The 24089-nt window shown below is 39.8% G+C and overlaps 1 protein-coding gene across 1 annotated transcript in view; it reads right to left on the bottom strand.

The window, feature by feature from the left end:
• UROC1 (urocanate hydratase 1) overlaps window positions 1-24089 on the bottom strand; it is a 43426-nt gene that overhangs the window by 7306 nt on the left and 12031 nt on the right. Inside the window, exons 5-18 of the mRNA XM_009935147.2 lie at window positions 21743-21871; window positions 21013-21074; window positions 20181-20247; window positions 19432-19575; window positions 15649-15737; window positions 15115-15177; window positions 14222-14401; window positions 12627-12724; window positions 12300-12372; window positions 10791-10912; window positions 6150-6220; window positions 5111-5209; window positions 3300-3399; window positions 358-439 (exon numbers count right to left, since the gene is read on the bottom strand). Of these exons, the coding sequence (XP_009933449.2) occupies window positions 358-439; window positions 3300-3399; window positions 5111-5209; window positions 6150-6220; window positions 10791-10912; window positions 12300-12372; window positions 12627-12724; window positions 14222-14401; window positions 15115-15177; window positions 15649-15737; window positions 19432-19575; window positions 20181-20247; window positions 21013-21074; window positions 21743-21871 (1379 nt within the window). The remainder of the gene's footprint in view (window positions 1-357; window positions 440-3299; window positions 3400-5110; window positions 5210-6149; window positions 6221-10790; window positions 10913-12299; window positions 12373-12626; window positions 12725-14221; window positions 14402-15114; window positions 15178-15648; window positions 15738-19431; window positions 19576-20180; window positions 20248-21012; window positions 21075-21742; window positions 21872-24089) is intronic.

The raw sequence follows: 24089 nt of genomic DNA, 5'->3' as shown, positions 1-24089 counted from the left end.
CTGTGCATGTGTGAAGACAAATTTGGAAGTAGGATCTGTTCGAAAAGACCATGGCATATTATCCTCGTTTGGCAAATTAAGTTCTCCAAACTGTGCTGTGGTCAATGTCCAAAACACTTTTTCTAGACATGCAGGCATTAATTAAAAAAGCCTCATATGAACACCACACTCTACCTTATAATACATCCTTTCAGCCCTAGTCTCCAAACCCATCCTTCCCATGATCGTGACACTTGTATTGCTCCAGTAACAGACACATCTTCTCTGCAGTTCACCTCCTGTCTGTCCTCCCCCCACACACACAGCAGTGGTAACAGGATTCAGAGTCCAGCTTTAAAAACATAAACAAGTTCTTACCAGCCAACTCCACCACCGTTGTGCAACGCGACCCAGGTCGCTCCTCTGAATGCATCTCCTACAAAATTTTGTACCGCCATGTCTAAGAGGAAAGGAAAGGTGTTATCATGGCTCTGACATTTTGCGTTCATTTTTTTGTTGTGCAGCTCACTCCTTCCACTGACACCTTGGTCATGGTTGTGTGCAGGCAGCGTTGGAGGCAGGGTTTACTCACAGCTTCTCTCCCAGATATACAGTGAACATCTCATTCTCGGGAGGAACAGGCAAGAGAGATTTTCCTTCCACTCTTTGTCCCTACACTGGAGGAAGCAAATGCCAGTTTCACACTGTGGTTTGTGAGGACTCTGACACTTTCTGCATTTGTGATCCAATTCAAGCAGTTGAAGAACCTACCACTCCTCAGCTGGAAGATAGCTCCTGAGGGTGGGCAGAAATATAGTCCTCTCCTTGGTGAGGCCTCAGTCATGGAAGAACAGGCTGGACACATCCATGTGGAAGGTTTCAAAATGGGGGGGACACCCGGAAAACTTCACACCTTGCAGTTCTCAGAAGCCCGAATTATTTTCAGATCAGACCGCAGAGTTAACTCAGCCCTGTGCAGAAAGCCAGTCTAGAACTAAAGAGTTGCATTTTGGGAATATGGCATGAAAGTGATATTGGCCCCGATTCTCCGGACATGGGGAAATTTCACCCTAAATATGAACTGCTGAAATTACACAGGAGGTTTGTTTTATTAAAAAAAAGAAAAGAAGAAAAATGCCAAAAGCATGATTTCCACTGAAATGTTCACTAGAACTTTGTATGTTCACTACAATTTGTGCTAAAGGATATACCCAGAGAGGTGGAAAGAGGTACACACAGAGGATAATAGGGTAAAAACTTACTGAAAATGTTTGTCCAGATTTGATTCAGGACAGATTTAATAGATCATTTGCTGTGCTTTTAACAGCAAAAAAAAAAAAAAAAAAAAAAAGGAGACAAACAGCAATGTCCCCACCAGCCACATTTGCAGACCCACAGTTGTTACACGCCTGATGGAAAAATTAGTTTACTTGAGCACTAATCTATGTTATACCCTGTCAAAAACTCCATTATGGCATCCTTTATCTGGCATTATGTCACTTTAATAACCCAATTATCATAATTACAGTGCTGTCGAAAGAGAATGGGAGAGATCGAAATCCCCATATTCTAAATGGACAGATTTCTTCCTTAGCCACTAGCGTGATAAGAGTGGAGGTTGAACAAGGAGCATGGCAAGTGGATTAACAATGTGCTGCTCCTTGGCTTCCATGAAGGTCACTAACTGTGCAAATATCTGTGCTGAACTACACTTTGCCGAGCAGCGATGACCCATGCTTGCCAAGGATCAGGCTGAAGTACTTACTGCCGAACAAAATAAGATAGGCAAACACTCTGGAAAATTCATGTGTGTTAGAGAAGAGCCAATTTCAACTGAACCAGCTCAAATGTGGTGTTAAAACAACAGGAAAGAAGGGAGAGAGGAAGACCTAAGATGTTCTTTTATTACCTCCAGAGGCTCACCTGGTAAAATGGAGTTAGGCCTGGTTTCAAAGACCAGTGAAATCAGTGGTCAACAGGCTTTAGATAAGCCCTTAGAGAAGGCAAATTGTTCATGTAAATCATCAAACGCAAAGAAAAACACATAGCATGTTGAGCAATGGGGTTTCAAAAGACTTGTTTCTATTGCATCTTCTGAGGGCACTGCCTGAGGTTTACTGATGTTGTTAAGCCCATTGGTGGAGGCATTACTTTGGCATTACTCTTCTCTGCAGCTGCACCATTTTCTCACAGCTTGTGAGAACCAAACATGATTCAAGGCATTTATCCATCTGGTCTATGAGAACTAGCCAACAGACTCAAAAAGTGTTGAAGTGGGACTGATAGGCACAGCTAAAAGCCTCATTTCATCAGGAAATCCAGTTAAGATAGCAGGGAACTCTTCTTAAAATTGAGCCATAATTTGGTTCTATTATGAACTCCCATAATGGAAGTAATTCAATATCCTCAGCTACTCCTATCATAATTTCTCCTTCTACAGCAGCTTGTATCCTCCATCTCAAGCCACTTTGTGATTGTCAGTTCATGACAAGCAGAAACACTACTGGGCTAAAGCTATTATCATAATTTCCACTTTATGGGTGGGAAATTGAGGAAGATTTAGGTTAAAAATTGCTTAGTGCTTCCCTCATTTTTTTCATGTCTCCAATCTGGTATTTCTTGGGTTTATTTTTCTAAAGCACCATTTCACAAACTTAAAAGCAGCATCTGGTTAGCTCAGGTCAGGTGTGCAGAATTAAAGGCTCCTTTTGTATAGCAAACCTACATGATTTGCCCACAGTCACACTGTAAGTAAGCAACCAGGCTTGGAGTCTAATCCAGAACACCTGACTCCTATTCCTATGCTTTTCCTATGAAAGTATGTTCCCTTATGACCAGAAAAGTTCCTTTCAGAAACTCTGGACTGATTTCTTCAGTCCTGAGGCAATGAACTGAATGCAGCTGTGAATCTTTTTGCTTTAAGCAAAATAGTATTATAGACATGACTTTGATCTTGTGGATCCCAAGGAAATACAGCTGTAATTCTGCTCAGACCACCTCTTTGAAACAGTGAGATGCAAAATTAAAATCAAACAGAAGATGCAGTCCTCTGAGATACACTGCTCTCCATTTACATTCAGATAAATCTGATACACCTTCATTGCATTTTCAGCATTGTTCAGGACCTCTCCTATTTAACAAGCTCCACATTCATGTCTGTATCATTACCGAATCCCACAAAGCTTCTTGGGAAATCTGATTAATTGAGATTAAAGGTTTAAAGAAAAATATTTTTTAAATGTTGCATAGAAAAAACAATTTCTCCTTTAAAGCAATTTCCTTGTTTGCCCAGACAGACAAGCCTCAGCTGCTCTGCTGACCTGCGCAAAAGGCTGATCCATCATAAATGTTTGATGTTTCTCTGTAAGGACTGTCGGTCCCACTCACATCGTGGTGATCTCGGCTGAGGACTACTGGAGCCTGCAAAAAGCCAAGAATGAGAAGATGGAATCCTTCATGGACTGCCAATGCTACCGAGAATCATCATTTGCTGAATTCATGTCTATCATTTCAAACCTCAGCTTTGTCCCCTCTCCTAAACCCCCTGAAACGCATTCTCTGCCTGACATTATTTGTTATAAAACGGTTGTTCACATACTGTTCATGAAAGCCACCACGCCTTCATAACTAAGAAAAAAAGCTTGTTTTTATGCCATTCTCAAAGTAGGTCAGGGAAAAGAGAGGAAGCGGTATAATTATATCACCTGAGTATTTCTTTGTTGAAATTTCCAAGACATTTCAATATGCAAAAGTCTTCATTCAAAAATAGTTCTTGTTTTCTGTTGAAAATTAAAACTAACAGTAAGAAATTTTACACTTTTTCACTCTTTGGAAGACTTCAAGACTAAAAAAATAAGTTAGCAATGAAAATCAGTGATTCCATACAGCTCAAACAAGTCTATTCTTGATCTGCAATTTGACTGACAACTTGCAGGTCTTCATTATCATTTGCCATGTAGAGGGTTTATATAAGAATAATTCACTCTTGGCATGGTGTGGTCTGGAATTAGCTGGCTCTGTTTTATGCTGGCAGTGAATTAGAAAATCATTGAAAATAGACATGAGCACCCAGCTTGTGAGAGGGGAATGGAGATTTGCAGAAGTGAAAAAAAGGACACAACAAAAGGGCCTGGGAGTGTGACCTTGTCAGTCATGGCTCCAAGGGAGTGCTCTGTCCGATCAGGTTTATTTTTTAAGACTAGCTTGCAGTGATGTTCATTTTAAATCTTGAGAAGGTCAACAGCATTTGAAATATTTTAACAAGCATTTTCTGAGTAACAAAAAACAGACGTTTCCTAGCTAGAAAACATTCTAAGTTTTATTTGAGTTTGCCCCTTTAAAAAGGGTAATTGTAATTCAGCTATAAAAGCAATGGAGATGAAGGAATGAACCTGCCTTGGTCTGATGCTGTGGTACACACTGCAGGTCATGGGTATAATTACCAAGTGGTGTCTTCGGGATTTTGGTCCCCTAGGATGTCACACTGTACACTTATCTACAATACTCCTTAAGATCTTAGAAAATCCTGATACAATATTGCCCATATTATGTACTTTTACCACCACCACATACAGTCAGTGGGATTTCACTCAGATGAGTAAGATATTACTCACTATGCACTAGAGTGTCAACATCAAGTCTAACTATTCTCTTCATTTACATATGCAATCCAAATGAAAATTTACTGCAGAGCTGGCTGTAGCCATAACATGGCTGAAAGTGAGGGACAGAGGGTAAGAAGCACTGGGCAGCAGCACGGTCTCTTGTAACATTTAACATTTGGGGCAATGCTAAGGAGTTACAGTCCCTGCCTTGTTTCCAGCAAATCACAGCAGTATATGTTGTGCTTGTAGATGCCAAAACAGAAAATAAGGCAGGTTCCCAACACGAAATAAAAGATAGCATATTTCAGATAGTTTCTAAACCCGTCTCTCTTCTATCACGTAGCGCAATACTGGTGACAGGCAGAGAAAAGGACTGAGCTCTAAAACATGCTAACAGAATAGCGATCCCATGTAAATGGCAGGCACTTCTGATCTCACTGGTTCAAGCTTTCTCTGTTCCCACCTGCCACCCCAGTCTCAGATATTAAACGCAATTACCAGACCATATCAAGACAAAAAAGACAAACCTTAATTCTTCCTTGAGAAATCGCTTGATTAATAGCCACAGCTATAGACACACGACCCCTCTGATCAGAATATAAGATTCTAGCTTGAGAGCCAACAACCTGGAAAATAAAAATGCCAGAGCGATAAGGTCCTCTGTGCAACTGGCTTATCTTCAAGCCCCAGATAAATGGAGTCACAGGATTGACCCCTTCTGTAGGAGAAAGTGCAGATTTATTCATCAACATCCAGCTTCCACAAAAACAAAATTGAAGTCCCTCTTTGAACTGAGTTTTATCTCCATTCACACAATCAGTGAGATGTATTTCTGTATTCAGCTGCTACTGTCCAATAAATCCCACTTTTTAAATCAATCTGATTGCTAGGCTATAATCCCCCTATCAACAAATCCCTTATCAACAGCAGAGAAGCAGAGATTTGGAACTGGCAATGGTGGGCTGGAACAGAAGAAAAACATGGAGACAAAGAATTGCAAAGAACATCTGTCCTACACAGCTATGGTCCTCTCCAGCTTTTACCCCACATACCAATCTGGCTTCCAGATGAGGAGAGCACATGTAAGCTCTATACCAGTTACGTTCACAGTGAGAGCCTGCTCTAAAAGAAAAACAAAGGGTGCTTCACTGGTATTCTGTTTCCCACAATGCAAAAGGGTGGAAGGTCTTTGGCCTTATCATCTGCTTTGAAAAGGGTACTGGGAACTGCAGGTGTGAAGAGGTTGGGCCAAAGCAGTGCCAAGAATGATATTCTGAATAGTGCTCTGAAAGAATGGTAGTTACAAATGAGGTGGAAGGTAAATCATTGACATGTTTCACTCCAGATATAAGACTCGATATTGCTGGATTATTTGAACATTTCCAGATGAGAACACTGCTTCAGCTCACCCTAAACTTAAACGTCTCTCCATAGCAGGGTTTATCAGCCCTGGGAGTTACAGCCAGTGTTTTCATTCATGCCCCCTCCTGCTTTTCACTCCAGCATTCAGAAACTTCATTCTGAACCAGGAGCGGTCACACGTGCTGAAGAAGGTTGTGCACTTACCAAGCTGTGCCTGCCAGCTTCCCGAATCCAGCGGATGTTGTCATGGTACTGCTGCTTCACAGATGTGCTCACTTGCAAGAGAAAGCAAGAAAGAAAAGAGGTTTTGAAAATGAATGCAATATGCTTTAAGATTAATTTATCTGACAGCACTAGGAAGTCAAATTCTACTTTCAGATACAAACACACATATAGGAAATGCAATATAGAATCCCCTGTGCAACTGATGCAGTAACTGGTACCATATATTTAGAAGGTATGAGATGTCACCCAGGAGACAGCTGGAACAATAGCTCCCATTGAGATCCTTAGCAAACTAATTTGAACCTTGAAATACGGGTTACATGAACTGTTCAATTTTGGTCATCTGTCTTGCTGCCTACTAAATGTGCGTTTCCTTTCCAAGCCTTTGCTCAATCAGTAGCTTTAGCAAACTCCATGACATTGGGTACTACAGTCCAGACTTGCATCAAGTAGTAAAGAACTCCTTTGAGTCAGCCAAAAGAAATTCTCAGAAGCGCCTGGCAATACATGCTTAAGAATTAGTTACACCAATGCTGGGATATAGATTTATAGCACAGCAGTTGTTCTGTACTAAATGGCCACGTGAATGTTTTTATCCCAAGATAAAACTGAGGTATGTTGTCTCACAAACTTATTATGGAGTAGCTACTTTATGTGTAAATCCACTCTACACCTTGCTTAGATACATATTATTTTAAAATATAATTATATATAATGGTTCTATATTCTCCAGCTTCTCCTCTCATTTATATCTGTGCCATTCCATCTCAATCAGCCAAACCAAAGAGGAGTAAGAATAAAGATATTTCAAGTGAAAGACAGTAAAATGTGGCATGTATCTGTCAGATACACGGGGAGGCCGGTAAAGTCAACTGCCTCCAAAGGCATGGCAGCATCTGTAGCAAGCGAGTAACAAAAGGGAGAGGGAGTATGGAATGAGACCGAAGCATTGTCTTACTGCCTTAATTCTGGGGGCTTTTACGGTTATGCCTTTCCATGCAGAGCGAGTGTGAGCTCAGATGAGGTTACTGTGGCTGAAGAAGTTACTACCTGTAGGCTCTTTATGGGCTAAGCTACTTCACATTACCTTGTACTGAGACATGTTCATCTACCAGGGCTCAGCTGGCATGGAGCAACACGCTCAGCCACAGTGACTTTCTTGAGCATTGGAGCTTCAAGTTATAATCATTTCTGCAGACACCAAGATAGCATGTTCCCCATCACTTTCCAGCTCTCACCCATTTTCGAGTCAAATTATAAGGTACATATGACTAATGTTTAAAGTCAGTCTAACTGAAGAAACTGCACACTGCTAACTTGAAATTGTCCCCAGTAACTGAGGAGAGTGTTTAGACTGCTGTCTTTCCATTAGGCAGTATGTCAGCAGATATGCGTAGTAAAACTAGAAAAGGGAAAGAGAGAAAGGCAAGATTCTCATATTTAATCCCAGTTAATCACATTGTTAAAGGGAAACATAAAATATACTCATTCCTGCAGAGGCAGTCCTTCCATACAGAGAGTTTTAATGATCCTAAAAAGATCTGTCAGTGCTTTAGGGGTTGGCTCCAAGTGATAGCTTCTAAACTCTGCAACGAGGATTAACACATCATCTTCTAGCTTTGCAGGGAGTGAAAGATGAAACATCTGCTAGTGCTGTCCTAGAAGGATTGTGCTGCCATTCATAAGCTTTGAGGAAACATCTTTTAGAAGGTAATGGGTAGTATTCACTTCAGTTATTATAGATATTTAATGACAGTCTACAGGAGTTACTCTAGAAAACCAAGTAGAGAATGAGTTCCTTTCTATCACTTTTATGAGCTCAGAGAGTACTTACCATATTCTAAACTTCATAATGCACAGACTTACAGAAAAGATCTTACTGTCTGTTAACTCTATAGAACACATCTAGAAGAGAAGAGAATATGGGCTACAAGGACATATCTCAACACAGCACATCTGTCCTTCCCAGCCAGCTCCAATAAACAGTCATGTTCTCTGTCCTAAACTGTGGTGTGTCCAAAGCTGTATTTCATCAGTTATCCCTGAGGAGGTGAAGAATCCTCCCTTTTATTTAGTCTTAACTTCCTGCAGTTGAAAAAAAAAAAATCTTACAGCTCTTTCTAGAAGACTTGAACTTTAGAGTAGCTCCACGTGTCCCTCATTTGCTAAACCACTGCCCCCACCTCCCCACCCCAACAGGAACATGTTTTGAAGTCAGGCAAGCTACCATGTTGCTTCTGGTATTTCACAGGCCCTTGAGCTTACTCAAGTTTTAAAAGGTACTAGAAAGCATTGCATACTCAGAGGAGTAGTCCTTATCAATACAGAGACTGGCTCCCTCTGCTCTTGGGAGATTTGTGTTGTTGTTATTCATCAGCTCAGCCTTCAAACTACCACAGATGTCATAAATCCAAGTTACACTCCAGTCACTAGTGCTGTATCTCTCATGCAAAGGCTAACTTATAAGCTCAAGTACCTTAGGAGTGAAAGCAGATAATAAAATTACATTGGACTTTTTCACAGTTTGTGAGGTTTAAGTGCAAAAATTCATCTCCACAAAAGGAGAAGAATTATTAACATTGGACTCAAGGCCAGGTCAAAAGTTTAGACTTGGAATGCAATAGACCAGCTCTGTGGAGTTTTCACTCACGTGTCATAAAAAATTCTGTTATAAAATTCAAAGGTAGGTTCAGATTTTAGATGTATATGTGCGTGGGGATATCCAGAGCCCAGAGTTTGCTCCAAGCCCAGGTCCTATAGGGGGTGGACAGCAAGAGGAATACTCAAGAACATGAATCCATGAATGGCTGTTTATTTTCTGGCCAAATTCTATTTTCATTTCTCTTTGAAAGCCTATTCCCATTGCTCTGACAAATTCAACAACAAATCAAATAATAGCCTTGCCCTTCAGCCTGTTTTCACCTGTTGGCATTTTTTTAAATGTCATTTTCATTTAAATTAAGAATATACATGCACAAGTTCAATGCTTTTTGTCTGTGGAAAAGAATTCTCTCTCCAGCTTTACATTACCACCTATATAAACACCCACACACTATTGTACACATAGCAACTGATTCATTTCCTGGTCTTGCAGTGCAAACCATCCAAAGGTCATGCATCAGTTCAAGCTTGAGAGAAGATGACTGGAGATTGCTGCACATGGCAGAAAAATTACTGCAAATTTTTGAAGCTAGATCCAGCACTACAGTATCAGATTTCACCCTCCCTTCAATTGAGCCAAGGGCCCAGGTTTAAAAACACAAAAGTTTCAATATCCATAGAACAGGGCAGGCACTTCTGGGTCATTGCATTAAAAACACCTCCTACTCCAGTGCTATTTCTTTAAGATGACTCTCAAGGAAAGTTTAAGAGAATAGACAGAACTAAGGACCTTGCAGGGTCAGACACACTCTATCAATAATTCATGTCTTGGGAGGAAGAGGAGGCTGGACACCAGCGTTACGTTATAGGAAGACGACAGCAGTATTGTTTCAAACGAGAGACTTCTCTGAATGTGGTATACCCTTTTCAGAAATACCACCCTAGATCCTCGCAATGCTAACTGTTCCAGGGCAAAGAGAAGAGCATTCAATATCTTCAGACTTCTATTCATATTTCAGTGATGTCTTCCATGAAAGAAGCAAATAATATTTCAATATTACCAGACAAAAATATTGTGCTGTCCTCCACACAAAATACGCTTTGGATTTGTGATCTGTCTGCTTCTGATCCCTTTCTTGATTCTGAGAAGCACAAAGTTCCACTCTGGAAATGGAAGAGCTGAGGACTTCAGTGCTAGGGTACAACGACACTTAAGCCTTTGAGTCTGCTGTTCAGCTACTGTAACAGTAGATAAAGAAAGGGAAAGAAGCAGGGCTTTCCACTGCAACCTGGGAGATTAGGATTCATGTTTGTTGACACAAAATTAGGTTTGACTCAGTTCCCATTCATAAGCAAGGTATAACAGTAATAGCCTACTTTCAGGGATATGGAAGAGTGAAGGACAGTGTAATTCCTGGATACTAGAGTAGCATACAGAGCCATGCAGATATTCCAGACAGGTTCCAGCAGTGAGTAGAAACAGTTGTCAATTTATTAATGAATGACAAAAAAAGAAAGACCTCAAAATTGTAATCACAAATAAATGACACTGGATGGAGCACCACACCCATGAAACTTGGGTTTCCTGCCACTGATCTTCTTGCTAGCCTCTTAAAAACCTCCCTAGATTCCCATGCCTCATTCACCTGTGGGACAGGAACAAAGCAATTTAACTCCTTTAAAAAACTCTTGAAGATCTATTGATGAAAGCTACTGTTTGCCTTAAAGTTTCAAAGTGCCAAAGTGCAGGAAAACCTGTAACAAATGAAAAAAGTGCTCTTAGCCAACATTGCACCAGTAGCTTTGGGATCAATAACCTCTCTACACGGTGTTTTTATATTTTACCTACTGATTACACTTCTCATAGGAGTCTGGAGAACTGTGAGATTTGCTGCCCCTATAGAACAGGCAAAAGAGTGCTTTCTACAGTTTCAGCCAAAAGATATCACACATCATATAACTGTTTCCTTTTCACCCCAAAAGCACCCCCAGTGATGGGGGCATGGATTGGTGCCTTACCTCCCTGACGTATAAAGTCTTCCAGCACAGACATGGCAATTGAGTCAGTGGCAGCAAGATCCTGTGGGTCACCTGAGGTACAAACCCAGCGGAATGGGCCAAATCCCAGGGAAAAAATGTCTCTGGGAAGAGAACGTTTCATTATGAGATAGTTGAAATTCTTTCCTTATTTATCCTGGCTGCTAGCAGTGCTTTTCTTTCATTAGCTAGAGGCAGAAGAATTTGAAACATTTTCAATGAACTAATCTAAACAGAAGCATCAGGGACCATTAATTGAGAAATTAAACTGTGCTGTTTCACGCAGCCATCGACTGGTGTATAAAAATACAGTCAGGCCAGAATTTTGATAGGAATGTTGGGCAGTTCAATCAATCAAGTGCATGAACAGATGAATTGCAATTTTTCTTTTGTGTCATCAAATATATTCTCCCTTCTGCCTGGGCCTTTCATTCTTAACCTGAGCTAACTCTGCATCTAGACTACCAGACAAGCATGGGTTCTGAACAAATGCTTGAGTCCAGACTCATTTACGGGCCACACAATAGTAAGACACGCTTCTGTTGAGTTCCAGAAGAAGAGATCTAATCTGGTTGGTGCCTTACTCTATGTTCAAGCTCTTTTTCACATGGTATAGGCAAGCTAAGCATGAGTCAGAGGCAAAAGGTGTTATAAACTCAGTCCCTCAACAGGTCTCCTGAGCTCAGCTTTTTCTACAAGCAGTATGCAGAGCTTGGGTAAGAGGTACAGTCGGTGACATGGGCAGAAGACTGCTATTTCAGATGTGCTTTTAACTTCAGTGTAGACATAGGCTTTGATGATTTGGAATTCAGCTCTACTGCCCCAAAGCGACAAGCTCTTCATTTTTAGAACCTAAAAGTGAAGTTGCATGTAGTTACAGTTTGAGGCTATGAGTCGGCTACTCTCTTGAGTAGGCTTGAGGACAACTGATGCAACAAATGAGAAAATGCAGCTATTCATTTAAACAAGTGAAGTGTTTTGATTTGGAAATGTTTTAGCTCGCTGTTCGCATATCTGGAATCTGCTTTCATAAGACCTTTTTAATTCTAAAAAGGACAGAGTTCTACACCAAATTATGAAGACATGCCATGCCTTTCAGGACAAAATATTAGCAAAACCTCTGCTGTCAGAGTTTACTTGTGTTAATCACATACAACATGTTCCTCCAGGTCTGGCTCTTCTTTTCCCCTGTACATAGGAAAATACAATGAATAACTCTAAGGAAGGCAATAGAAAACATGAGCATGATGCTTACAGCGAACAGGACATCTTCCCAAATGACACTAGGCATTACTCCAGAGTGGAGAAAAATAAGGCTAACTCTGGCATAACATACATGAGATCAATTTTCCTACTGCTACTGTTGAGTCCTTTTCGTCATTTATAGTACACTGCAAGATTTGCACTAAGTGGAATTTCTGTAGTGCTCTCCACCTGAACACAGCGAGTTACAAGGAACTTCAGTGCTTTATTCCAAACTCCCCAACATACCCCATGATGTGCTGAACGTAGGAAGGATATCGAAATTCTGTTTTATTGGCTCCTTTTTTCTCAACGTCAGCACCTATAAAAGAATTTTAATAGTCAGTGACTTGAAAGAAAACTATAAAATATAAAACCAGGCTGCACCTGGGTTTCCATGAAGGCTCTATCTCAGCCACAGAGAAGGCCAAATGTCTCAGAGAATGAGAGAAAGCGAGAGAGTAACAAAAGGGAGTTAGCAGAACACAGTGGCCAACCCTATCCAACCAAAATATACAGCTGGGAAGATGCATGCAGGATTGTGCTTGTTTCCACCTAACTCCAGGATCTACTCACCAGCCCTTTGAGCTTCCAAGAGAAAAGCATTGCCATAATCCCAAAAAAACATGCCCTTATCCGCTAGTCTGTTAATGGCAGCCACATGCCTCTTGAGACTGAAATAAAGAAGGAAACAGTTATTCTTGAGACTGTTAAAATATCAAAAAGAATAATATCATGAACTTACTAAAAGCATGGGAGTAGGGGGAGACAGATGGAACTGAAAGACCTCAGGGAAATTCAGACATAAACCCACAAGATATTGATTAAGATGCATTCAATCACTGTAGCACCTGTTATCCACAAATTTTGATGTGATTTACAGTCATTAAGGGAGCTTCATTAATTTGCAGAGAGAGGTCAAGTCTTCCAGCAAAGAAATGCAGCCAGCTCTGAGGATGGAAGGTAATAACAACAACCAGCCTACACAAAACTGCAAAAACAGATTAAGAAGTTCACAGAGAAAGTAAGCAGAGAGAAAAACTGAAAATGGCTAAACTTCACTGTTCTGACCTCTCCCTTGGTCAAAACAGCCCAAATTTCCCTTTGTTTCCAATGATGGACCATACCCCAGGACTGCTTTCTGTGATACCATTTCCACTTAATATTATCCAGTTCTAATTTCAATGCATAGTTACATATGGAGTTGTACACGTAAAGGTGTAACCTCTCAGAACTCTAGAGAGGCAAATCAAAGCCTAACAAATTAAACCGGATTTGTTTAGGTCATCCCTAACTTGTAAGAAATGAGCCCCTCCGAGAAATTTACCTTTCTGTTACCTTTGTGTTAGACTTGTATGATACAGAACTGGGAAACTGGAAAGGTCCTTGTAGGTCCCTCATCCAAAGTCAAACAGAGTATATAGCTGTATTCGATATTCTGCTAGAAAAATGTCTCCAGCAGAAACGTTCAAGGTGAACAAAACAACAGTAGGAGCCATAAAGTCTCCAAAGTACCAGCTGAGAACAACATTGCAGCTTTCTGCCTCTATATAAATATAGAACTGTGGAACAAGAGGGAGTGATTTGGCATAATTATTATAAAGTCCAACTCCAATTTCACTTGCAACTTTGTAAATCGGGAGTATCTCCCCGAAATCAAGATGCTAACCTGAACTTAGTTACAGTTGCAGAAAGCTGGGAGGACTGACTGAGGGAGTTAGTCCCCTCCTTGTATCCTTCCCTAAAAAAGCATTACTGGCCACAGCTGGAAGCATGGAAGGCTAAATAGAGTTTCTGGTTTACCCATTGGGTTTTTATGCCATATTCAGTGAACCTAAACAAACTGGTAGACTACATGGAATTCTACTTATTGTCCCAGATTTTTAAAACCCAATGCAACTTAGGAATTTATAGAAGTGAAATAAATCATTAGTGTTCAGACCTCTGATCTTCTACACTAGAGACTACTCCTAAAATGGTAAGTGATGCCTGCCAGATTCTGAGTGATAGCTGTATAAATACAAAGATTGGAGTTATTAGTACTGTAGCCTACTCCAGATTTCTACTGAAATGTCAAAGAACAAAAACTTCTTGCGAGAAAAACAGAGGTCTGATCACTTGCAGAGCAACTAAACTTAAAGGTTAAAAGTACGCATCACCAGAACATTTACCTCTCTTGTACCAGGGTCCGGAACTTCCCTGGATTGGTGGAAAGGAGCTGCTTTGCTTCCTCAAAGCCAAGCTGTACTGGATAATATCCCCCACTGAATGGGTTATGACACGAAGTTTGGTCAGACCCCAGATCAACTAGCAGCTCTCCTGTGCTGTCCAGCTCATCTACTAGCCTCTCCCTGGGGAAGACAATGAATGGAGTGTTTGAACAGAAGCTGTGGTTTCACATTCTAGATCCTCTTCTTCCATCCCAAGAGGTTGTTTATAAAGATATATTCTTGGCAGGCTAAGTCTTTGTTTTAGCAGTCAGGAGGTGGGGAATGATGGTGATGAAGATTTAGGTGCAACTTTCATGCTTCACATTTACCTGTGCAGGAATGCTGACAGGTGAGACAAATGCTAGCATGACATAGCAGTCTTACTGGTCAGTCTCGACCCTTGGTATATGGTATAACAGCAAGATTTGCCATTAGATAAAGCCTCAGGAGTGCCAGAATTACTATCCATCATTTGATTATTTTTATTCAATCAATACCTCAATAGTTCTATTCTTCACTGAAGTTAAAGGTGTTTTCTTGCTATCCAATTAGCGAAAGGTTAGAAAGAAAACAATAAATTCTTTCGTGATCCAAGGAAGAATCTTAGGCATTTCTTTTCCTTAGAAATCCATTGTTCCATAAGGAAAGAAGGTGCATAGGAAGAAGCTGGGAACCAGAACAAAAGGATGAAGACCCCTCTTTTGACAATACAGTTTTTCATGAGCTTCTAGAGTAATGAACTCTGCACTAGGTTTAATGCTTTTCTCTTCGAAGTCTGGGAACTGATTCCAGGTTGACTAACAAGGAAGTGTATTAATATATATATATCTCCATTATTCATATACACTACTTACCATAGATCTACCACATTCCCATGGTAACCCAAACTAAGAGCAATTTTGTTCCTTCTTGCATCTCTAGAATAGATTAAAAAGATTGGTTGAAGAAAATGCACCTCATGTAATTCCATCTTGCAATGTACAAATCATATACAGAGTCAAACCCAGCAAAAAAGTCTAGATGTGTTTTCCAGCACTCATCTAGGCAACAAATTTTTCAACCTTTATGTAATTGTTAATCATTGACTCCAGAAAGCTTGAGTGATGCCTCGTGTAATGTAATTGCTCTATGTATATTCATGAAACTGAAGACACATTTAACATATGTAAATGATCTGAAGCATTGGTAGTGGCTTGCAGCAAGCATTGGTAGTCACTAATAATGACTGCTGATGCCTGGAAGGGTGGATTCACATTCAAAAGCTGACCTGTAATAAGAAGAGATGTCCCTCAATCCCTTCTATATGCACACTAAAATGGCACAACGCAGAAAGATGAAGTGAGGATTAGGAAGCAGAGAAACTCACTGAATTATGTTACAAGTCATACCTAAGGCGAGCAATACAATGGTCCAGGTTGTTAGAGATTTCCATCAGCCATCCCTGCTTGTGACGTTTCAGAAGTGCTGCTTCATCAACCTAAGAGAAATATCAGAGATCTTAAAAATCCTGTTGTCCCTGTCCTGTCACTTTTATCTTTATTTTTTCAATTAGTCTGCAAGAAAGAGTAGCAAATAGGTAAAGGGAAATAGCCCTGCCTTGGCCTTAAGAATATGGAGGGATTGTTCAAATACTTATTTTTCACCTCTGATTTTTTTTTACTCCAGGCTTGAAGCAAGAAAAACTTTGATAAATCACTTCCCAAAGTATTTTACAAACCAAAAATCACTAAAATTGTACAAGACTTAATATTTTTCTGCCAATTTTAATCTTATTGTTTCTTTTCATCATTATATTGAAAAAACGAAAGCCAAAATGTTTCAAATTTTTTTTCAAATCTGGCTATTTTCTGTGAAAATAAAATTTCTGTTTAATTAAGGAAATATTTTCTTTGATCAGCTCAGAGAGAGAAATTTCTACCACACTGCCCAGGATGAAGCAATGGTTTGTTGAATAAAATTGACCCTCAGTTTCGTTCTTTGACTGCTGGTTGAAAATCTCAACCATATATGGAAAAGTAAGGAGGAAAGCATTTTCTTGTCCCAGCTGGCTAATGCCTCTGAAAAATGAAATGGATCAAAACAAAACTATGTCTTTAATTCCCTCTTGTTTGAACTTTGAAGCTCCAAACAAACTCAGTCCCAAATCTGTACTGTCTTCTGGGCTCAGCTTCTGTGTGTGCCAGTGTATATACGCAGAAGAGACAGCTGGATAAAAATATAAGTGGCTAGACAAACTGTGAAGCCTTGGGAACAGATTCCATATTAATGGTTCAATGTGAAAACTTACACATTATTAAGACTTTTATAATGAGCTATCAGTGTCATAAAACAAGTGGCAAAATTAATTCAAGCCAATTCTCTGCGGTAGCAACAGATTTAAACACCCACAGTGGTGTGTGTGCGTAAGAACATGTAACCTGAGTATGTTCTAGTATTTCATTAAAGCATTTTTACGTCTTTATGACCCACTCCCATCATTTGTGTTCTATTATTTCTCATTAACAAATTATTTATATGTAAATTAAGTACGTTCCATATTCAGGAGTTGCTTGAACACCAGGAAGCCTTTTCTTTCCTAATTAGCATGAGAAATCTCCCATCATTTCCCACATCAATAATAAAGACTATCCACCAAAACCCCCAGATTATGATAATATCGATGTCACTGCCAATGGAATTATTTAATAAAGTCAGGTGCCGTGGGGGACAGCGTCTCTAGGAGTTATTTAAATCAGCACAGCAGGAAAGATATTAAATGGTCCGTATGAATTACAGGAATTGGGTTCATTTAAAGCTCAGTGTAACACAGATCAGTTCTATTTAAATCTGTTACCACATCTTACATATTTTACTTCAGACCTCTCTGACAATCTTTCAGACTTGCTAGCATGCTGAAGAAAACTAGCTTCCTTTGAACCACACTTTCAAAAATATGCTCGTCTTTTGATGAGCATCTCAGTAGTTTAAAAAATTGCACAAACGTGATGAGCTAATGTCACCTCCAGTGTAACCCTAGAGAGCCTAGTGCAGCTCAGAGCAGGTAGTCTGGCCCTCCACACAATTATTTCATAAAATTGCAGTCTGCTTTGTGTCAAACAGAAGAGGTAAAAGACTTGCACCATTAATCCCTTCTGTCTGAGCTTCACAAGCCCTGGCTGACAAAGTGACATCTCTTGCACAATTCATCAGTGTCATTAGCATAAATAGTTCCTTAAATAAATAATGTGTACATATATATAGCTATCCACATGTGCTCCTGAGGTTCATTTCCAACAAAGATCATCTCACAGGAGATAAAAACCAGGCGATATTCAGTCTCCTGAACAAAAGCATCTGCAGCCGTAGAGATGAAAAGGACAAAGAACTGCTGTGAATAGCTTTCACTGGAGTCTTTCCTTTGTGTTCTAGCATTTGAAAGATCATGACAACAGAGTAGAAGTCTGAATAAAGACAATTTGTTCAATAAAAAATTGAATAAATTTATTTAATCTTCAGGGAGTACCTGATGAGATCTCAGATACATGCTAAACTCATCTGCTAACAAAACCACTTTTGCACCATCATTGTAAAACAGATGAAACTCTAACCTCGCATGAATAAGACCCAAGCTAGCCAGAGCAGGTCAGATTTGCTGCATGCCATGTGGGCAATGTGACCTATTATGTTCTGAAGTTTAACTATAATTACCACAGGTCAGATGATTGCAATATTCTTACCCTTTTTATTGCAGCAAGTGACATGTCTACAGCAGAGGTTTGCCAGCTAAATCTTTGTGTTGGTGACTTTGGCTGGGAAGGCTAATCTCCCACTGGACTTTAGTTCTCAAAATCTTTCTTCCTCTGGAGCAGTAACAAGAGCTTATCACCTGCAGATAGTCTAAAGAGCTCAGTGCATTTTGGTCAGTCCTATATCTGCTCCACCAAGAATGTTTCCCCAGTGTATTGAATTCAAAGGTAGTCAAGAGGAAAGAAATGCATGGAAGTGTTTATTCTCAATAATCAATATCATTAAAGTTACTCACTACCATTTTCACAGAATTGCAGAGCAACATTTTCTGATGAAAAATTGTTGCAGTGTTTTTGTAGTTCATACTTTCATCTGATTTGTTAGAACAGAACCCTATGATAAGCGTAATAGCTGAAAAATGCAGGTATCAGGAGAACCTAATGTTACTTTTTTATACGAAAATGTACTTCACTCAAAAAACTTACAGGTGTATATACTCACCAGGAATATGATAGTGTTCTGCATTATGTATGATACTCAAGGATATCTGGGGATCCAGTGGATCTTATCATACACTATTCCAACTGCTTGGACAAGGCAGTCTTTGAATCACAGAACCTTGTTAGATTCTCTTTGTTTACCAGAGGAAATAGCTGGGCTATTTTAGCATATTTGGAACAAAGAAATGTTACATCAGGATGAAGGACTCTCTACAAAGAATATACGCTGTGCGTGAGCTTCAGGGAACAGGGAAAATGGTACTACAGAACTTCTCCCCCATCAGCATTTTCGCTTAGCAGAACTCACACTTATTGCCTACAAACTGGAATTCCCCTAAGTGCTTCTAATTAGCCTCACCACCTTCACACTGAAGCCAACTTTAAAAATCCCAATTTTATAAAATCCTATTGACTTCAAAGAATCACAACACCAAGCAACTTTGTTAGTCCCAAACCTTGATGAGTGAATCATATCAACATTTTTAAAAGGTACTTTCCATTGCACCCAATAATAGTGCCAGAGGCATTAAAGATTAATTGTAATGCAACAAACACCTTTTCAACATAGACTTTTTTGGCACAAGACGGTGCAGCTCCCATGGGAGTCACCTGCAGAAGCTACACCCTTTCACACATGAAATGAGGGTCGCTCAAGCTCTGAGAAGGGCTCATCTGATGGCATCATGCCGCATCATTTGTGAAGCAATCAGAAGACTTTACAGTCTATATCTTTACATTCTGATACAGTGATTGAACAAACAGAGGGTGGAATAGCAGTGAAAAAGGCTCAGCAATGACAAGGACAGACAGATCTTAGAAGAGTATCTTTTTTTGAGTTTGGCTTCTCAGGGTTACTTGAGGAACATGTCAGATCAGGAGAACCAGGGTTCTGATTCAGCACATGAAGCAGAAATGACAAAAAGAAAGAAGCATTGTTGCTCTTACCTCTGCAATGATCCCCACACATCCAGCAATGACTGCAGCCTTTGCCTGAGCCCCACTCATCCCTCCAAGACCAGAAGTAACAAATACCTTTCCGGACAGGTCTTCTGCCTTCAAGTATCGACGGCCTGCATTGAGTACTGTAAGCTGAACACAATACAATACAGCAATTATCAGGAGCTGTTTTTCCTAGAGTCCCTTAAATTTATAGATCTTCTGTCCCTTTTGCAAACAGAGTGGAACTCGGGGGTCTTTGGGACCATGAAACTGTTTTAATGTTTTAAGACAAAAACATGTTACAAAGTGATGTTATGAAACCCTCTGTCCTGATAATGCTGATTTCTCTCACCATGAAGTAGAATAGAATAACCAGTGGTTCCCAACACGCTGCTCTTGTGGCATAGAGACCTATTCAGGATGGCTGCAAAAGACAGCTGAGGAAAACAGCTAAGAAAACAAGCTAAGAAAATGTTTTTATCTAATGCATTTGGTCAATTCATATTTCACTTATTGTAGCTAGATATGAGCTCAGATTGAGACCTTGATTGCAGATTCCTTTAGGTCTGTGTTCTGGATAAGAAGCTGTGGACTGAGTGGAAGGACGCTAATTTTTTAAGGAACAGGCAATGAGAATTTCTTTGGCAGCCAGAAAATCCTCTCACAGCGATCCATTCCACTCCAGTCTCCAGCCACCTTGGGGATACCCTCCCCCCAGTAGATACTGACAATTAGACATTTCCCCAGTTTCTTACCACAGTCCCATGGACTATTCCCTGAGGCCCAATGTAGCAGTAGCTCCCTGCAGTCATCTGACCATACCTAGCAATAGCAACGAACACAGTGATACCACAAGTTACTCAGGCTGGAATGAATTCTGTACACATCTACATAAGTTTCCAGTATAACCAAAAAAAAAAAAAAAAAAAAAAAAAAAAAATCAAAGTGCTTTGTTTGGTTGTTAATGATCTGCTATTATCAAATTCACAGCTTAAGTTTCTGCATTAGCCATGCACAAACATGTTTTCAGACAACAATTTAGTGCTTTAAACTGAGTTCAGAAATGCATGCATCAAAAAACTGTGTGTAAACTTGTTATAGCATTTAGCACAGTGACTAGGAGACAAGGACACTCGTTTTCACATTGTTGGCATCTTTATGCCATCGGTTTTCAGTGGCACTCGTGCTTCAAAGTCACATAGTCTCTTTTGAGGCTGTTAACCCCAAATCATTGTCCACATAATCTACAATCTGTAGACTGCAAAGCAACCACTGCAAAGTGGAACTAGCCAGTGCTCTAAGTAGGTTCCGATTAAGGCTTCAGACTGTAATTCAGCCAAGTCCCATATATAAACTTAATACTAATTCCCAGTAGACCTCAATTACATCCTTACATATGTGGTTGAACATAACTCAAACTTCTAAGTAATTCCACTCAAGTATGCATTAATGCTTTGCAGCATCAGGACTTTATGCAGCACAGTTGAAATCCATCTGCATTAGAAATTGTAACCAGTCAGTGCTTGATGTCTGAATCACATTTTAGTTAAGTATTTGATATATTTTGATAGTGAGGTATCTTCTTACATTGTTACTCCCAAAGCAAACATCTTCTCATATTCATCTCTGGTAGAATAGTTGGGAATAACCTAAGAAAACCATCAAAAGAAAATCCACATAAGCACATTAGAGATTTAAGCAGATCATTTTAACAGCCCACACTTCTCTATGATGACACACATAGAAAAACAGTGAAAAACAGGAGCAGTAATTCAGGTGTTCTACTCCATGCATTATAGTGTTAGAAAAAAGATGTCTGTTTTTTCTGGCAATGTGACCGTCATGCAAGTTTTAAGGAAAGCTGTTCTTGAGCCACAAAACCAGACTGTGGAGAGACAGATATTGAATGACTCAAAAGACTGGCAATGAACCAGTATGCTCACTTGTCCAGCTTGCCTTCCAAGCAAAGCAGTCCAGATATCTGAGCACCTGAGTAATAATCATCTGTTTGCCTATTGAATGCTTTTAAATCTTCCAAAATGAGCCTAGTTGAACTGTTTCGTCATGACAGCGTGCAGCTCAGGCTCAGTCAGAACAGAAGTTGTCTCATAAGCAGAGGACTGTTCCTGCCATCACTGCAGATCAGCACACCTGAGGTGAGAGCAACTGTACTGGAATAAATCGTGCAGAATTTGGACCCCAGATACTCCTGTGTGCTGTTGTAAGTCCAGGAAGTATAAATAATATTTTAATTTGGCAAACACTTGAAAACTAAACAGAGAGGAAGAAAAAGAGAAAACAAGATGCTAACACCTACCATGCCATTAGTAATGATTAATCGAGGAGCATAGTGATGGCTGGGAAAGAGTCCCAGAGGATGTCCACTGTACATTACTAATGTTTGCTCTTCAGTCATCTCTGACAAATAGTGCATTACCAACCAGAACTGAAAGGAAAAATGAGGAAAGTGAGGGAATCTGTTTCCATCCTACTTTTATGCTTCTTTGTGAAGCTGCTAAATTCTGAGTATGAAGGCAACTATAGAGATAATGAGGTATATTCATATATGGAATAACAGCCAGAGCTCTCAACACATTCTTGCTTTTAATAAAGTCCGTTAAGAGACATCACTCAGCAGGAAACATAAATCACCAACTAGCAAAAGTCTGAAAAAGTTCCAGAATAATTTCTCCAGTCCAAACACCAGAAATGCTTCATTTTTAAAGCCGTTCTAATTTTATCTTGAGATTAACCATTTGGATTTGGCACTTTTCTGGCAATCCTTCTAAAGCCAAACTGCAAAATTTTCCCTATAAAAGTGATTAAAATAACCACGCATATTGCTGATCCTAACCTGAAATGGATAATTCAGCATCTTCTGGTGCTTGTCATGTTTTCAAACACATATTACAATGTGACCTTAAAAAAATTAAATAATTTTTCTTCTCAAAGAAAAAATTCAACTTTCATTGTAGATAGCAAAAAGCATCCTTGAGGCAACCGGAAGTATACAAATAAATGCATCTCAAAGTTGTCTGCATAATTCAAAAGTTACTCTTAATCTATGCCAAAAAGTAGGCTATGACCATCTAAGCTGCCTGTAGATTTGACTCTCATCCATCATTGTCTATCACAAAGCCCATTATATTCCATGGGACTTTTCACATGTGACAGCTAGGCTCAAGAGGAGCTTTCCAATGCAGTACTGGAATTCCACAATAGCTTGAAACGAGAGTTTCTGTAGCCATACAGAGAAGGTTTTGAGAAAAATGGAACTGCTGATCAAAGACAGCAGTATCAGTTGTCATGGGCACTTCATCTCTCTGTGTATATGATCTGAATTAAAACTGGTATTGATTCAAAGCCAGTTCCTTCTAACCCGACTAATTTCCAAGCTGCAGGTTAAGTTGAGCAGGAGAGAGTTACTAGCATTACTGTCTTGTTTTTTGTTTTGTTTTTGTTTCATGAAAAATGTTGAACCATCAAATTTTGGTGCTAGGACAGAACAGGCAACTAGCTGAACTGTCAACTCCTTAGCAGGCTGGGAAAAACATTATGTTAAAACTAGAAGCTGTAAGATATTTAGATCCTTTTGCATTGAAAGACACAACTAGTAAGGAGGAAGCAAAAGCCTTTCCTAGCTTCAAGAGCAGTTCTGTTGTCTGCAGGCGTGTAAAGCTAGCTCTGGACATGGTTCATTCTTTAATGTTACGCAGAATAAAGCGCAGGTCTGCATGGATGATATAAACCAAACTAAACCTTTTCACTAGGAATTTTGCAATGACAGATTTCTAAAAAGCATGTTGTTTTCAAGCCACACACAGAACACAATGTTCTAAACTGAATCATTCATGTGATTGCTACTCTAAGTAAGCAAAAACTAAAAGGTTATGTTTGTTCTGCTATGAAACAACTGCGGGTCATAGCTCTGGTTTGTATGAGAATGGAAGAAAAGAGAATATTTCAGACTTTGGCAGTGCTTATACTTCACCTTTCAGCCCAGCATCTGCCTAAGGGACGTCAGTCCAACGAAGGCCACTATATAAACTGCTGGCACTGCTTACATCAGAAATGCTGTAAAACTCATGGAGTTAACAGGCATTAACTAATCAATATACAGAATATAGAAATGGTGTGCATTGCCATGGTACCTTTCTTTTTTAAAGTCAGAACAGTTTTGCCTCAAAAGCTGCCTAAGACATCCATTTCACTCCCATTTACCAGCTTAGGAAACTGAAGCATGAGTTTTCTCTTAGCCATAAATGAAAAATCACAGTCAAACTGGGAAGAAAACCCAGGTTCCATGCTGCAGTGAGGAATCTATTCCTCACCCCTAGCTAGGAACTTCATTTACTCATCAGTTTTTCTTTAATTTTTTAGTGAGCAAGAGGCCAGATTCAGGTAAAGCCACAACAAGGGGCATACATGATCCCTTATGACAGAAGCGGGCTCTTTCGGTCAGCTTTTGCTTATGTAAGCTACAGAATCAGAAATCATCTTCCCAGCCTTTGGGAGGGATGCTGCCCTTCAGGGTGATGTAGCTTTACCTCTGCCCCATCTCCACCTGTCCCCGCTCTGTGGCCTTGGAGCATACCAGAGGCTGCAAGATGATGTGGTTTTGGCGTTCACAACAACTGCATTTGTGTGTCTATTCTCAGACACTC

The sequence above is a fragment of the Opisthocomus hoazin genome, chromosome 11 (genome assembly GCF_030867145.1).
Source record: "Opisthocomus hoazin isolate bOpiHoa1 chromosome 11, bOpiHoa1.hap1, whole genome shotgun sequence".
NCBI lineage: Eukaryota > Metazoa > Chordata > Aves > Opisthocomiformes > Opisthocomidae > Opisthocomus > Opisthocomus hoazin.
Note: the sequence above shows the minus strand (reverse complement) of the source record. Positions and strands in the feature narration are given on the sequence as shown.